Here is a 16,819-nt window from a genome sequence, read left to right as displayed (position 1 = left end):
TGGCACTGGGGCACTGACAGGGCAATAATCGGCAGTGATATCACTGGCACTGGGGCACTGACAGGGCAATAATCGGCAGTAATGTGACTGGCACTGGGGCACTGACAGGGCCATGATGGGCAGTGATATCACTGGCACTGGGGCACTGACAGGGCCATGATGGGCAGTGATATCACTGGCACTGAGGTTATAGTCACTGTGCTGCCCCCTGGCTGCACATTTCCCGCTGTTGGTTCTGTTATTCGGGGAGTGTGTTGTTATTACCATCCGGCTGAGTCGCAGCAAGTAATGGAACTTGCAGAATTTGATGGTAGTTCTGAAATTCAAACTGTGTGAGCTGCAGGGACGTGGAGGGGGGCATGGGAGGGCAGGACAGGGGAGCATGGGAGGGCAGGACAGGGGAGCATGGGAGGGCAGGACAGGGGAGCATGGGAGGGCAGGACAGGGGAGCATGGGAGGGCTGGACAGGGGAGCATGGGAGGGCCGGACAGGGGAGCATGGGAGGGCCGGACAGGGGAGCATGGGAGGGCCGGACAGGGGAGCATGGGAGGGCTGGACAGGGGAGCATGGGAGGGCTGGACAGGGGAGCATGGGAGGGCTGGACAGGGGAGCATGGGAGGGCCGGACAGGGGAGGTGAGGGCAGGACAGGGGAGCATGGGAGGGCTGGACACGGGAGGTGAGGACAGCGTCTGCTCACATTTGTTAACAGGTAGAGCAGACAGACTACTTCATAAAATGCTACTCTGATTTTGTTCTCCTGCTTGAATCCGTGTCGAACAGGAGATCCGGATTGAGAAGTTGCCTGGAGAAAAGCTGGGGATCAGTATCCGAGGGGGAGCCAAAGGCCACGCAGGAAATCCATTCGATGCAACAGATGAGGGGATCTTTATTTCCAAGGTACTGATTTACCCATTGGAGCAGGCCTGAGGCACAAGCTTTGTAGGGACACTGACAGGGAGCTCGGGACATTCCCCCCGATACTGACAGGGAGCTCAGGACATTCTCCCCGATACTGACAGGGAGCTCGGTACATTCTCCCCGATACTGACAGGGAGCTCAGGACATTCTCCCCGATACTGACAGGGAGCTCGGGACATTCCCCCCGATACTGACAGGGAGCTCAGGACATTCTCCCCGATACTGACAGGGAGCTCGGTACATTCTCCCCGATACTGACAGGGAGCTCAGTACATTCTCCCCGATACTGACAGGGAGCTCGGTACATTCTCCCCGACACTGACAGGGAGCTCGGTACATTCCACCGATACTGACAGGGAGCTCAGTACATTCTCCCCTATACTGACAGGGAGCTCTGTACATTCTCCCTGATACTGACAGGGAGCTCGGTACATTCTCCCCGACACTGACAGGGAGCTCAGTACATTCTCCCCGATACTGACAGGGAGCTCGGTACATTCTCCACGATACTGACAGGGAGCTCAGTACATTCTCCCCGATACTGACAGGGAGCTCGGTACATTCTCCCCGATACTGACAGGGAGCTCAGAACATTCTCCCCGATACTGACAGGGAGCTCAGTACATTCTCCCCGATACTGACAGGGAGCTCGGTACATTCTCCCCGATACTGACAGGGAGCTCAGTACATTCTCCCCGATACTGACAGGGAGCTCAGTACATTCCACCGATACTGACAGGGAGCTCGGTACATTCTCCCCGATACTGACAGGGAGCTCAGTACATTCTCCCCGATACTGACAGGGAGCTCAGTACATTCTCCCCGATACTGACAGGGAGCTCGGTACATTCTCCCCGATACTGACAGGGAGCTCGGTACATTCTCCCCGATACTGACAGGGAGCTCAGTACATTCTCCCTGATACTGACAGGGAGCTCAGTACATTCCCCCCGATACTGACAGGGAGCTCGGAACATTCTCCCCAATACTGACAGGGAGCTCAGTACATTCTCCCCGATACTGACAGGGAGCTCGGTACATTCCCCCCGATACTGACAGGGAGCTCGGTACATTCCACCGATACTGACAGGGAGCTCAGTACATTCTCCCCGATACTGACAGGGAGCTCAGTACATTCCCCCCGATACTGACAGGGAGCTCAGTACATTCTCCCCGATACTGACAGGGAGCTCGGTACATTCTCCCCGATACTGACAGGGAGCTCGGTACATTCTCCCCGATACTGACAGGGAGCTCAGTACATTCCACCGATACTGACAGGGAGCTCAGTACATTCCCCCCGATACTGACAGGGAGCTCAGTACATTCTCCCCGATACTGACAGGGAGCTCAGTACATTCTGCCTGATACTGACAGGGAGCTCAGTACATTCCCCCCGATACTGACAGGGAGCTCAGTACATTCTCCCTGATACTGACAGGGAGCTCAGTACATTCCCCCCGATACTGACAGGGAGCTCGGTACATTCTCCCCGATACCGACAGGGAGCTCAGTACATTCTCCCCGATACTGACAGGGAGCTCGGTACATTCTCCCCGATACTGACAGGGAGCTCGGTACATTCTCCCCGATACTGACAGGGAGCTCAGCACATTCTCCACCGATACTGACAGGGAGCTCGGTACATTCTCCCCGATACTGACAGGGAGCTCAGTACATTCTCCCCGATACTGACAGGGAGCTCGGTACATTCTCCCCGATACTGACAGGGAGCTCGGTACATTCTCCCCGATACTGACAGGGAGCTCAGTACATTCTCCCCGATACTGACAGGGAGCTCAGTACATTCTCCCCGATACTGACAGGGAGCTCAGTACATTCTCCCTGATACTGACTGGGAGCTCAGTACATTCCCCCCGATACTGACAGGGAACTCAGTACATTCTCCACCGATACTGACAGGGAGCTCAGTACATTCTCCCCGATACTGACAGGGAGCTCGGTACATTCTCCCCGATACTGACAGGGAGCTCGGTACATTCTCCCCGATACTGACAGGGAGCTCGGTACATTCTCCCCGATACTGACAGGGAGCTCAGTACATTCTCCCCGATACTGACAGGGAGCTCAGTACATTCTCCCCGATACTGACAGGGAGCTCGGTACATTCTCCCCGATACTGACAGGGAGCTCAGTACATTCTTCCCAATACTGACAGGGAGCTCGGTACATTCTCCACCGATACTGACAGGGAGCTCAGCACATTCTCCCCGATACTGACAGGGAGCTCAGTACATTCTCCCCGATACTGACAGGGAGCTCAGTACATTCTCCACCGATACTGACAGGGAGCTCGGTACATTCTCCCCGATACTGACAGGGAGCTCAGTACATTCCCCCCGATACTGACAGGGAGCTCGGTACATTCTCCCCCGAGACTGACAGGGAGCTCGGTACATTCCACCGATACTGACAGGGAGCTCAGTACATTCCACCGATACTGACAGGGAGCTCAGTACATTCTCCCCGATACTGACAGGGAGCTCAGTACATTCTCCCCGAAACTGACAGGGAGCTCGGTACATTCCACCGATACTGACAGGGAGCTCGGTACATTCTCCCCGATACTGACAGGGAGCTCGGTACATTCTCCCCGATACTGAGAGGGAGCTCAGTACATTCCACCGATACTGACAGGGAGCTCAGTACATTCCACCGATACTGACAGGGAGCTCAGTACATTCTCCCCAATACTGACAGGGAGCTCGGTACATTCTCCCCGATACTGACAGGGAGCTCAGTACATTTCACCGATACTGACAGGGAGCTCAGTACATTCTCCCCGATACTGACAGGGAGCTCGGTACATTCTCCCCGATACTGACAGGGAGCTCAGTACATTCCCCCCGATACTGACAGGGAGCTCAGTACATTCTCCCTGATACTGACAGGGAGCTCAGTACATTCCCCCCGATACTGACAGGGAGCTCAGTACATTCTCCCCGATACTGACAGGGAGCTCGGTACATTCTCCCCGATACTGACAGGGAGCTCAGTACATTCCACCGATACTGACAGGGAGCTCGGTACATTCTCCCCAACACTGACAGGGAGCTCGGTACATTCTCCCCGATACTGACAGGGAGCTCGGGACATTCTCCCCGATACTGACAGGGAGCTCGGTACATTCTCCCCGATACTGACAGGGAGCTCAGTACATTCTCCCCGATACTGACAGGGAGCTCGGTACATTCCACCGATACTGACAGGGAGCTCGGTACATTCTCCCCGATACTGACAGGGAGCTTGGTACATTCCACCGATACTGACAGGGAGCTCGGTACATTCTCCCCGATACTGACAGGGAGCTCGGTACATTCTCCCCGATACTGACAGGGAGCTCAGTACATTCTCCCCGATACTGACAGGGAGCTCGGTACATTCTCCCCGATACTGACAGGGAGCTCGGTACATTCTCCCCGATACTGACAGGGAGCTCGGTACATTCTCCCCGATACTGACAGGGAGCTCGGTACATTCTCCCCGATACTGACAGGGAGCTCGGTACATTCCCCCCGATACTGACAGGGAGCTCGGTACATTCTCCCCGATACTGACAGGAAGCTCACTACATTCTCCACCGATACTGACAGGGAGCTCAGTACATTCTCCCCGATACTGACAGGGAGCTTGGTACATTCCACCGATACTGACAGGGAGCTCGGTACATTCTCCCCGATACTGACAGGGAGCTCGGTACATTCTCCCCGATACTGACAGGGAGCTCAGTACATTCTCCCCGATACTGACAGGGAGCTCGGTACATTCTCCCCGATACTGACAGGGAGCTCGGTACATTCTCCCCGATACTGACAGGGAGCTCGGTACATTCTCCCCGATACTGACAGGGAGCTCGGTACATTCTCCCCGATACTGACAGGGAGCTCGGTACATTCCCCCCGATACTGACAGGGAGCTCGGTACATTCTCCCCGATACTGACAGGGAGCTCACTACATTCTCCACCGATACTGACAGGGAGCTCAGTACATTCTCCCCGATACTGACAGGGAGCTCGGTACATTCCCCCTGATACTGACAGGGAGCTCAGTACATTCCCCCCGATACTGACAGGGAGCTCAGTACATTCTCCCCGATACTGACAGGGAGCTCAGTACATTCCCCCCGATACTGACAGGGAGCTCGGTACATTCTCCCCGATACTGACAGGGAGCTCCGTACATTCTCCCCGATACTGACAGGGAGCTCGGTACATTCTCCCCGATACTGACAGGGAGCTCGGTACATTCTCCCCGATACTGACAGGGAGCTCGGTACATTCCCCCCGATACTGACAGGGAGCTCGGTACATTCCCCCCGATACTGACAGGGAGCTCAGTACATTCTCCCCGATACTGACAGGGAGCTCGGTACATTCTCCCCGATACTGACAGGGAGCTCCGTACATTCTCCCCAATACTGACAGGGAGCTCGGTACATTCTCCCCGATACTGACAGGGAGCTCGGTACATTCTCCCCAATACTGACAGGGAGCTCGGTACATTCTCCCCGATACTGACAGGGAGCTCAGTACATTCTCCCCAATACTGACAGGGAGCTCGGTACATTCTCCACCGATACTGACAGGGAGCTCAGCACATTCTCCCCGATACTGACAGGGAGCTCAGTACATTCTCCCCGATACTGACAGGGAGCTCAGTACATTCTCCCCGATACTGACAGGGAGCTCGGTACATTCTCCCCGATACTGACAGGGAGCTCGGTACATTCTCCCCGATACTGACAGGGAGCTCAGTACATTCTCCCCGATACTGACAGGGAGCTCAGTACATTCTCCCCGATACTGACAGGGAGCTCAGTACATTCTCCACCGATACTGACAGGGAGCTCAGTACATTCTCCCCGATACTGACAGGGAGCTCGGTACATTCTCCCCGATACTGACAGGGAGCTCAGTACATTCCACTGATACTGACAGGGAGCTCAGTACATTCTCCACCGATACTGACAGGGAGCTCGGTACATTCTCCCCGATACTGACAGGGAGCTCGGTACATTCTCCACCGATACTGACAGGGAGCTCGGTACATTCTCCCCCGAGACTGACAGGGAGCTCGGTACATTCTCCCCGATACTGACAGGGAGCTCGGTACATTCTCCCCCGAGACTGACAGGGAGCTCGGTACATTCCACCGACACTGACAGGGAGCTCAGTACATTCCACCGATACTGACAGGGAGCTCAGTACATTCTCCCCGATACTGACAGGGAGCTCGGTACATTCTCCCTGATACTGACAGGGAGCTCGGTACATTCTCCCCGATACTGACAGGGAGCTCAGTACATTCCACCGATACTGACAGGGAGCTCAGTACATTCTCCCCGATACTGACGGAGCTCAGTACATTCTCCCCGATACTGACAGGGAGCTCAGTACATTCTCCCCGATACTGACAGGGAGCTCAGTACATTCTCCCCGATACTGACAGGGAGCTCAGTACATTCTCCCTGATACTGACAGGGAGCTCAGTACATTCCCCCCGATACTGACAGGGAGCTCAGTACATTCTCCCCGATACTGACAGGGAGATCAGTACATTCTCCCCGATACTGACAGGGAGCTCGGTACATTCTCCCCGATACTGACAGGGAGCTCGGTACATTCTCCCCGATACTGACAGGGAGCTCGGTACATTCTCCCCGATACTGACAGGGAGCTCAGTACATTCCACCGATACTGACAGGGAGCTCAGTACATTCTCCCCAATACTGACAGGGAGCTCGGTACATTCTCCCCGATACTGACAGGGAGCTCGGTACATTCTCCCCGATACTGACAGGGAGCTCGGTACATTCTCCCCGATACTGACAGGGAGCTCGGTACATTCTCCCCGATACTGACAGGGAGCTCTGTACATTCTCCCCGATACTGACAGGGAGCTCAGTACATTCTCCCCGATACTGACAGGGAGCTCAGTACATTCTCCCCGATACTGACAGGGAGCTCGGTCCATTCCCCCCGATACTGACAGGGAGCTCGGTACATTCCCCCCGATACTGACAGGGAGCTCAGTACATTCTCCCCGATACTGACAGGGAGCTCAGTACATTCTCCCCGATACTGACAGGGAGCTCGGTACATTCTCCCCGATACTGACAGGGAGCTCGGTACATTCTCCCCGATACTGACAGGGAGCTCAGTACATTCTCCCCGATACTGACAGGGAGCTCAGTACATTCTCCACCGATACTGACAGGGAGCTCGGTACATTCTCCCCAATACTGACAGGGAGCTCGGTACATTCTCCCCGATACTGACAGGGAGCTCGGTACATTCTCCCCCGAGACTGACAGGGAGCTCGGTACATTCCACCGATACTGACAGGGAGCTCAGTACATTCCACCGATACTGACAGGGAGCTCAGTACATTCTCCCCGATACTGACAGGGAGCTCAGTACATTCTCCCCGAAACTGACAGGGAGCTCGGTACATTCTCCCCGATACTGACAGGGAGCTCAGTACATTCCACCGATACTGACAGGGAGCTCGGTACATTCTCCCCGATACTGACAGGGAGCTCGGTACATTCTCCCCGATACTGAGAGGGAGCTCAGTACATTCCACCGATACTGACAGGGAGCTCAGTACATTCCACCGATACTGACAGCGAGCTCAGTACATTCTCCCCGATACTGACAGGGAGCTCAGTACATTCTCCCCGATACTGACAGGGAGCTCGGTACATTCCACCGATACTGACAGGGAGCTCGGTACATTCTCCCCGATACTGACAGGGAGCTCGGTACATTCTCCCCGATACTGAGAGGGAGCTCGGTACATTCTCCCCGATACTGACAGGGAGCTCAGTACATTCTCCCCGATACTGACAGGGAGCTCAGTACATTCTCCCCAATACTGACAGGGAGCTCGGTACATTCTCCCTGATACTGACAGGGAGCTCGGTACATTCTCCCCGATACTGACAGGGAGCTCAGTACATTCTCCCCGATACTGACAGGGAGCTCGGTACATTCTCCCCGATACTGACAGGGAGCTCGGTACATTCTCCCCGATACTGAGAGGGAGCTCGGTACATTCTCCCCGATACTGACAGGGAGCTCAGTACATTCTCCCCGATACTGACAGGGAGCTCAGTACATTCTCCCCAATACTGACAGGGAGCTCGGTACATTCTCCCTGATACTGACAGGGAGCTCGGTACATTCTCCCCGATACTGACAGGGAGGTCAGTACATTCCACCGATACTGACAGGGAGCTCAGTACATTCTCCCCGATACTGACGGAGCTCAGTACATTCTCCCCGATACTGACAGGGAGCTCAGTACATTCTCCCCGATACTGAGAGTGAGCTCGGTACATTCTCCCCGATACTGACAGGGAGCTCAGTACATTCTCCCCGATACTGACAGGGAGCTCGGTACATTCTCCCCGATACTGACGGAGCTCTGTACATTCTCCCCGATACTGACAGGGAGCTCAGTACATTCTCCCCGATACTGACAGGGAGCTCGGTACATTCTCCCCGATACTGACGGAGCTCTGTACATTCTCCCCGATACTGACAGGGAGCTCAGTACATTCTCCCCGATACTGACAGGGAGCTCGGTACATTCTCCCCGATACTGAAAGGGAGCTCGATACATTCCCCCCGATACTGACAGGGAGCTCGGTACATTCCCCCCGATACTGACAGGGAGCTCGGTACATTCTCCCCGATACTGACAGGGAGCTCAGTACATTCTCCCTGATACTGACAGGGAGCTCAGTACATTCTCCCCGATACTGACAGGGAGCTCGGTACATTCTCCCCGATACTGACAGGGAGCTCGGTACATTCTCCCTGATACTGACAGGGAGCTCAGTACATTCCACCGATACTGACATGGAGCTCGGTACATTCTCCCCAATACTGACAGGGAGCTCGCTACATTCTCCCCGATACTGACAGGGAGCTCAGTACATTCTCCCCGATACTGACACGCAGCCCAGTACATTCCCCCCGATACTGACAGGGAGCTCAGTACATTCTCCCCGATACTGACAGGGAGCTCGGTACATTCTCCCCGATACTGACAGGGAGCTCGGTACATTCTCCCCGATACTGACAGGGAGCTCGGTACATTCTCCCCGATACTGACAGGGAGCTCGGTACATTCTCCCCGATACTGACAGGGAGCTCGGTACATTCTCCCCGAGACTGACAGGGAGCTCGGTACATTCCACCGATACTGACAGGGAGCTCGGTACATTCCACCGATACTGACAGGGAGCTCGGTACATTCTCCCCGATACTGACAGGGAGCTCGGTACATTCTCCCCGATACTGACAGGGAGCTCGGTACATTCCACCGATACTGACAGGGAGCTCGGTACATTCCACCGATACTGACAGGGAGCTCGGTACATTCTCCCCGATACTGACAGGGAGCTCGGTACATTCTCCCCGATACTGACAGGGAGCTCGGTACATTCTCCCCGATACTGACAGGGAGCTCGGTACATTCCACCGATACTGACAGGGAGCTCAGTACATTCCACCGATACTGACAGGGAGCTCAGTACATTCTCCCCGATACTGACAGGGAGCTCGGTACATTCTCCCCGATACTGACAGGGAGCTCAGTACATTCCCCCCGATACTGACAGGGAGCTCAGTTCATTCTCCCTGATACTGACAGGGAGCTCAGTACATTCCCCCCGATACTGACAGGGAGCTCAGTACATTCTCCCCGATACTGACAGGGAGCTCGGTACATTCTCCCCGATACTGACAGGGAGCTCAGTACATTCCACCGATACTGACAGGGAGCTCGGTACATTCTCCCCAATACTGACAGGGAGCTCGGGACATTCTCCCCGATACTGACAGGGAGCTCGGTACATTCTCCCCGATACTGACAGGGAGCTCAGTACATTCTCCCCGATACTGACAGGGAGCTCGGTACATTCCACCGATACTGACAGGGAGCTCAGTACATTCTCCCCGATACTGACAGGGAGCTCGGTACATTCTCCCCGATACTGACAGGGAGCTCGTTACATTCTCCCCGATACTGACAGGGAGCTCGTTACATTCTCCCCGATACTGACAGGGAGCTCGGTACATTCTCCCCGATACTGACAGGGAGCTCCGTACATTCTCCACCGATACTGACAGGGAGCTCAGTACATTCTCCCCGATACTGACAGGGAGCTCGGTACATTCTCCCCGATACTGACAGGGAGCTCAGTACATTCTCCCCGATACTGACAGGGAGCTCAGTACATTCTCCCCGATACTGACAGGGAGCTCGGTACATTCCCCCCGATACTGACAGGGAGCTCAGTACATTCTCCCCGATACTGACAGGGAGCTCGGTACATTCTCCCCGATACTGACAGGGAGCTCGGTACATTCTCCCCGATACTGACAGGGAGCTCAGTACATTCTCCCCGAGACTGACAGGGAGCTCAGTACATTCTCCCCGATACTGACAGGGAGCTCAGTACATTCTCCCCGATACTGACAGGGAGCTCGGTACATTCTCCCCGATACTGACAGGGAGCTCGGTACATTCCACCGATACTGACAGGGAGCTCGGTACATTCTCCCCGATACTGACAGGGAGCTCGGTACATTCTCCCCGATACTGACAGGGAGCTCAGTACATTCTCCCCGATACTGACAGGGAGCTCAGTACATTCTCCCCGATACTGACAGGGAGCTCGGTACATTCCCCCCGATACTGACAGGGAGCTCAGTACATTCTCCCCGATACTGACAGGGAGCTCGGTACATTCTCCCCGATACTGACAGGGAGCTCGGTACATTCTCCCCGATACTGACAGGGAGCTCAGTACATTCTCCCCGAGACTGACAGGGAGCTCAGTACATTCTCCCCGATACTGACAGGGAGCTCAGTACATTCTCCCCGATACTGACAGGGAGCTCGGTACATTCTCCCCGATACTGACAGGGAGCTCGGTACATTCCACCGATACTGACAGGGAGCTCAGTACATTCCCCCCGATACTGACAGGGAGCTCAGTACATTCTCCCCGATACTGACAGGGAGCTCAGTACATTCCACCGATACTGACAGGGAGCTCGGTACATTCTCCCCGATACTGACAGGGAGCTCAGTACATTCCACCGATACTGACAGGGAGCTCAGTACATTCCACCGATACTGACAGGGAGCTCGGTACATTCTCCCCGATACTGACAGGGAGCTCAGTACATTCTCCCCGATACTGACAGGGAGCTCAGTACATTCTCCCTGATACTGACAGGGAGCTCGGTACATTCTCCCCGATACTGACAGGGAGCTCAGTACATTCTCCCCGATACTGACAGGGAGCTCAGTACATTCTCCCCGATACTGACAGGGAGCTCGGTACATTCTCCCTGATACTGACAGGGAGCTCGGTACATTCTCCCCGATACTGACAGGGAGCTCGGTACATTCTCCCCGATACTGACAGGGAGCTCAGTACATTCTCCCCCGATACTGACAGGGAGCTCGGTACATTCTCCCTGATACTGACAGGGAGCTCGGTACATTCTCCCCGATACTGACAGGGAGCTCGGTACATTCTCCCCGATACTGACAGGGAGCTCAGCACATTCTCCCCGATACTGACAGGGAGCTCAGTACATTCTCCCCAATACTGACAGGGAGCTCGGTACATTCTCCCTGATACTGACAGGGAGCTCGGTACATTCTCCCCCGATACTGACAGGGAGCTCGGTACATTCTCCCCGATACTGACAGGGAGCTCGGTACATTCTCCCCGATACTGACAGGGAGCTCAGTACATTCTCCCCGATACTGACAGGGAGCTCAGTACATTCTCCCCGATACTGACAGGGAGCTCAGTACATTCTCCCCCGATACTGACAGGGAGCTCGGTACATTCTCCCTGATACTGACAGGGAGCTCAGTACATTCTCCCCGATACTGACAGGGAGCTCGGTACATTCTCCCCGATACTGACAGGGAGCTCAGCACATTCTCCCCGATACTGACAGGGAGCTCAGTACATTCTCCCCAATACTGACAGGGAGCTCAGTACATTCTCCCTGATACTGACAGGGAGCTCGGTACATTCTCCCCCGATACTGACAGGGAGCTCGGAACATTCTCCCCGATACTGACAGGGAGCTCAGTACATTCTCCCTGATACTGACAGGGAGCTCGGTACATTCTCCCCCGATACTGACAGGGAGCTCAGTACATTCTCCCTGATACTGACAGGGAGCTCAGTACATTCTCCCCGATACTGACAGGGAGCTCGGGACATTCTCACCGATACTGACAGGGAGCTCAGTACATTCTCCCCAATACTGACAGGGAGCTCGGTACATTCCACCGATACTGACAGGGAGCTCGGGACATTCTCCCCCGATACTGACAGGGAGCTCGGTACATTCTCCCTGATACTGACAGGGAGCTCGGTACATTCTCCCCGATACTGACAGGGAGCTCGGTACATTCTCCCCGATACTGACAGGGAGCTCAGCACATTCTCCCCGATACTGACAGGGAGCTCAGTACATTCTCCCCGATACTGACAGGGAGCTCGGTACATTCTCCCTGATACTGACAGGGAGCTCGGTACATTCTCCCTGATACTGACAGGGAGCTCCGTACATTCTCCCCAATACTGACAGGGAGCTCAGTACATTCTCCCCGATACTGACAGGGAGCTCGGTACATTCTCCCTGATACTGACAGGGAGCTCGGTACATTCTCCCCGATACTGACAGGGAGCTCCGTACATTCTCCCCAATACTGACAGGGAGCTCAGTACATTCTCCCCGATACTGACAGGGAGCTCAGTACATTCCCCCCGATACTGACAGGGAGCTCCGTACATTCTCCCCAATACTGACAGGGAGCTCAGTACATTCTCCCCAATACTGACAGGGAGCTCGGTACATTCTCACCGATACTGACTCACTGGGGGACAGCCCCTGGGGTGGTGTGCGATCCTCCAGCACCTCTGTGGCTGTTGTTTTTGTGCGAATGTGGACAGTGAGTGTTGGGCAGTTCTATTTGACCACGGTGTGCCTCACCAGGCTCAGGCACCCTGGCCACTTTTCCCTCCTCCATCACCCACTCGTACCACCCGTGAACCTGTGCTGAGATCAGCCCATTCTGGGCCGAGGACTGGCCGTGTCGTGGGTCCATCACTGGACTAGGAATCCAGATGTTGTGAGTTCAAATCCTAATTTGAGAATTTGAACTCACAGGAACATTGGGAACACGAGGAGGCCATTCAGCCCCTCGAGCCTGTTCCACCATTCAGTTAGACCATGGCTGATCTGTATCTTAACTCTATTTACCCGCCTTTGTTCCGTCACCATTCATACCCCTGAACGGCCGAGCTCTCATTTGAAGGTTGTTTCCCCTTGTCCTGGACTCTCCCACCAGAGGAAGTAGTTTCTCTCTATCGACCCTATCAAATCTTTTCATCACCCCTTAATCTTCTGTACAAGCCCAGTCTATGTAACCTGTCCTCGTAATTTAACCCTTTAGCCCCGGAATCACTCTGGTGAATCCGCGTTGAACCTCCAAGACCATTATATGTCAGCTCTCTCTGATCAATTCAGGTTCTCAGTCACTCTGTCCCTTATAATAGATTCTAGTAACTTCCCCACAACAGACGTTAGACTGGTAATAGCCTCATTATAATTTCCTAGTTTTTCCCTCTTACACTTCTTAAATTCAGTTTTAAAGAATCTGCAAATAAAAAGTTGGGATCAGTAAAAGTGACCGTGAGGCTGTCAGATTGTCGTTAAAAACCCAACTGGTTCACTAATGTCCTTTAGGGAAGGAAACCTGCCGCCCTTACCCGGTCTGGGCCTGTATGTGACTCCAGACCCACAGCAACGTGATTGACTCTTAACTCCCAAACCCGCGACCCTCCCATCACCGGGAAGGACGAGCGGCCATGTCGTGGGAACACCCTCGCCTCCGCTGGACGGATGGGGCAATTGAGGTGGGCCGAATGGCCGCCCTGATTATGAATACTGTGTGTTGGGCTGAAGTTGCCATGAGGCCGCCAGCTCCCCTCCCCCCCGCTCCAACAGCCAGTTAGTGTTCCAGCAGAGGAGAGCTGGGGTCGGACAGGTGTGGAGCTGTTTCGGGATCTGCTCTTGCTGAGTGATGGACATTTCCTGTTATTAGTGATGTGAGGTTGTGTCTGTCCTGCAGGTGAGTTCGAGCGGAGCCGCAGCAAGGGACGGCAGGCTGCACATGGGCCTCAGGATCCTGGAGGTCAATAACCACAGCCTGCTCGGAATGACGCACACGGAAGCAGTCCGCATTCTCCGAGGGATCGGGGACACGCTGACAATACTGGTCTGTGATGGCTTCGACCCCAGGGCAGCCACAGCCGTAGTCATGGAGGTAAAGAGTGTGAGTCTGAGCGCAGACTTTATTTTTATTCGTTCATGGGATGTGGGCGTCGCTGGCGAGGCCGGCATTTATTGCCCATCCCTAATTGCCCTCGAGAAGGTGGTGGTGAGCCGCCTTCTTGAACCGCTGCAGTCCGTGTGGTGACGGTTCTCCCACAGTGCTGTTAGGAAGGGAGTTCCAGGATTTTGACCCAGCGACGATGAAGGAACGGCGATATATTTCCAAGTCGGGATGGTGTGTGACTTGGAGGGGAACGTGCAGGTGGTGTTGTTCCCATGTGCCTGCTGCTCTTGTCCTTCTAGGTGGTAGAGGTTGCGGGTTTGGGAGGTGCTGTCGAAGAAGCCTTGGCGAGTTGCTGCAGTGCATCCTGTGGATGGTACACACTGCAGCCACAGTGCGCCGATGGTGAAGGGAGTGAATGTTTAGGGTGGTGGATGGGGTGCCAATCAAGCGGGCTGCTTTGTCCTGGATGGTGTCGAGCTTCTTGAGTGTTGTTGGAGCTGCACTCGTCCAGGCAAGTGGAGAGTATTCCATCACACTCCTGACTTGTGCCTTGTAGATGGTGGAAAGGCTTTGGGGAGTCAGGAGGTGAGTCACTCGCCGCAGAATACCCAGCCTCTGACCTGCTCTCGTAGCCACAGTATTTATATGGCTGGTCCAGTTAAGTTTCTGGTCAATGGTGACCCCCAGGATGTTGATGGTGGGGGATTCGGTGATGGTAATGCCGTTGAATGTCAGGGGGAGGTGGTTAGATTCTCTCTTGTTGGAGACGGTCATTGCCTGGCACTTGTCTGGCGCGATTTCTGATGTGGGCAAGAATGTGAACTCCAATTTTCCGAAAGTGGGAATTAGGTGTCTTGATGTGAGGGGGGGGGGCGCGCACAAGAGGGGGGACCGGGTGGGTGGGCGTGCGTGAGAGGGGGGGACCGGGTGGGCGCGCGCGAGGGGGGGCGGGGGTGGGCGCGCGGTGCGAGAGGGGGGACCGGGCGGGGTGGGCGCGCGCGAGGGGGACGGGGTGGGCGCGCGCAAGGTGTAGACGGGCAGTGCGCGGGGGCGAGAGAGGGGGAGACAGGCTAGAGAGAGGGGGGAGACAGGCTGTTTTGTGTGAGAATGTATGAACTTTTGATGGAGGGTGCTCTTTCTAAGTGTAGTCAGGCACTCGGGTTCAGTGGTGCAGAGTGAGGGTCTTCGACTGACCTCGTGAAGGAGTCAGACTTTGATTGCTGTCCCGACATCGAATGTACACCCTGGTCCTCGGGGCTTGGTAGCTGCAGGTCACTCCCGGTGATGCACTCCCTCTGGCTCCTCTTCTCTTCAGTCGTGTCAGCCCTGGCTCAGTGGGCAGCACTCTCCCCTTTGAGTCAGAAGGTCGTGGATTCAAGCCCCACTCCAGGACTCGAGCAAGTAATCTAAGCCGACTCTCCCAGTGCAGTGCTGAGGGAGTGCTTCACTGTTGGCGGTGCCGTCCTTTGTATGAGTCGTTAAACTCTCAGTTGGATGTAAAAGATCCCATGGCTCGACTCGAAGGAGAGGAGGGGAGTTCTCCCCGGCCCCGGCCAACATTTATCCCTCAACCAACATCACCAAAAACAGATGATCTGGTCGTAGGATCTTGCTGCACAAAAAGTTGGCTGCTGCGTTTGCCCATAAAACAACAGTAACTACACTTCACAGCGACTTCATTGGGTGCAAAGCGTTTTGGGATGTCCTGAGGCCATGAGAGATGCAGCATAAATGCAAGTTCTTTCTTTCTTGGTTCCCTCACAGGCTTCTCCTGGTATCATTGTTAACCCTTTTGCTGCTGGGATGGGTAGAAAGAACAGTATGGAGAGCATCTCATCCATCGACCGGGATATGAGCCCCGAAGAACTGGACATCCTGCAAAAGGTAGGGGTTTGACAGACTCGGTGCAGGGATTTAGAAGCACCGGGGAGGACAGTCCTCTGATGGAGATATTTCCATCCTATAGAAATTAAAATTCACAAAATTGCTTTTCAGTATTTCTACATTATGAGATAGACACGTGCGACGGGCGGCGAGGGCGTGCCGACGGGCGGCGAGGACGGGCGGCGAGGGCGTGCGACGGGGCGCCGGGCGGCGCGAGGACGGGCGGCGAGGGCGTGCGAGGGCGTGCGCCCGGGCGGCGAGGGCGTGCGAGGGCGTGCAACGGGCTCTCTTTTCTGGAGTAATTGAAAACTAATTGTTTGAAAAATTATTATTAGCTTAAAATGTCAAAATGAAGGGCGCTTTATGTGGAGGTTTCAGTCAGTCTATCTGAGACCAGAGAAATGTATCAGCTCTCCTCTCGCTCTCTTACTCTATGTCCTGCACTATGACCTTTACTCTCCTCTCCCGCTCTGTGTCCTGCACTATGACCCTTTACTCTCCTCTCCTCTCCCCGCTCTGTCTGACCTGTCTCCTGCACTATGACCTTTGCTCTCCTCTCTCACGCACTGTGTCCTGCACTATGACCTTTGCTCTCCTCTCACGCA

General features: G+C 54.7%; 1 protein-coding gene across 1 annotated transcript in view; it reads left to right on the top strand.

Moving 5' to 3' along the window:
• The window catches only part of scrib (scribble planar cell polarity protein), a 296,559-nt gene that overhangs the window by 156,210 nt on the left and 123,530 nt on the right, over positions 1-16,819 (top strand). The window contains 3 exon segments of the mRNA XM_067996625.1: positions 782-898; positions 14,124-14,318; positions 16,095-16,214. Coding sequence (XP_067852726.1) covers positions 782-898; positions 14,124-14,318; positions 16,095-16,214 — 432 coding nt within the window.

Source organism: Heptranchias perlo, chromosome 2, assembly GCF_035084215.1.
Source record: "Heptranchias perlo isolate sHepPer1 chromosome 2, sHepPer1.hap1, whole genome shotgun sequence".
In the NCBI taxonomy this organism is placed as follows: domain Eukaryota; kingdom Metazoa; phylum Chordata; class Chondrichthyes; order Hexanchiformes; family Hexanchidae; genus Heptranchias; species Heptranchias perlo.
This window is presented reverse-complemented; position numbering and strand designations above follow the sequence as displayed.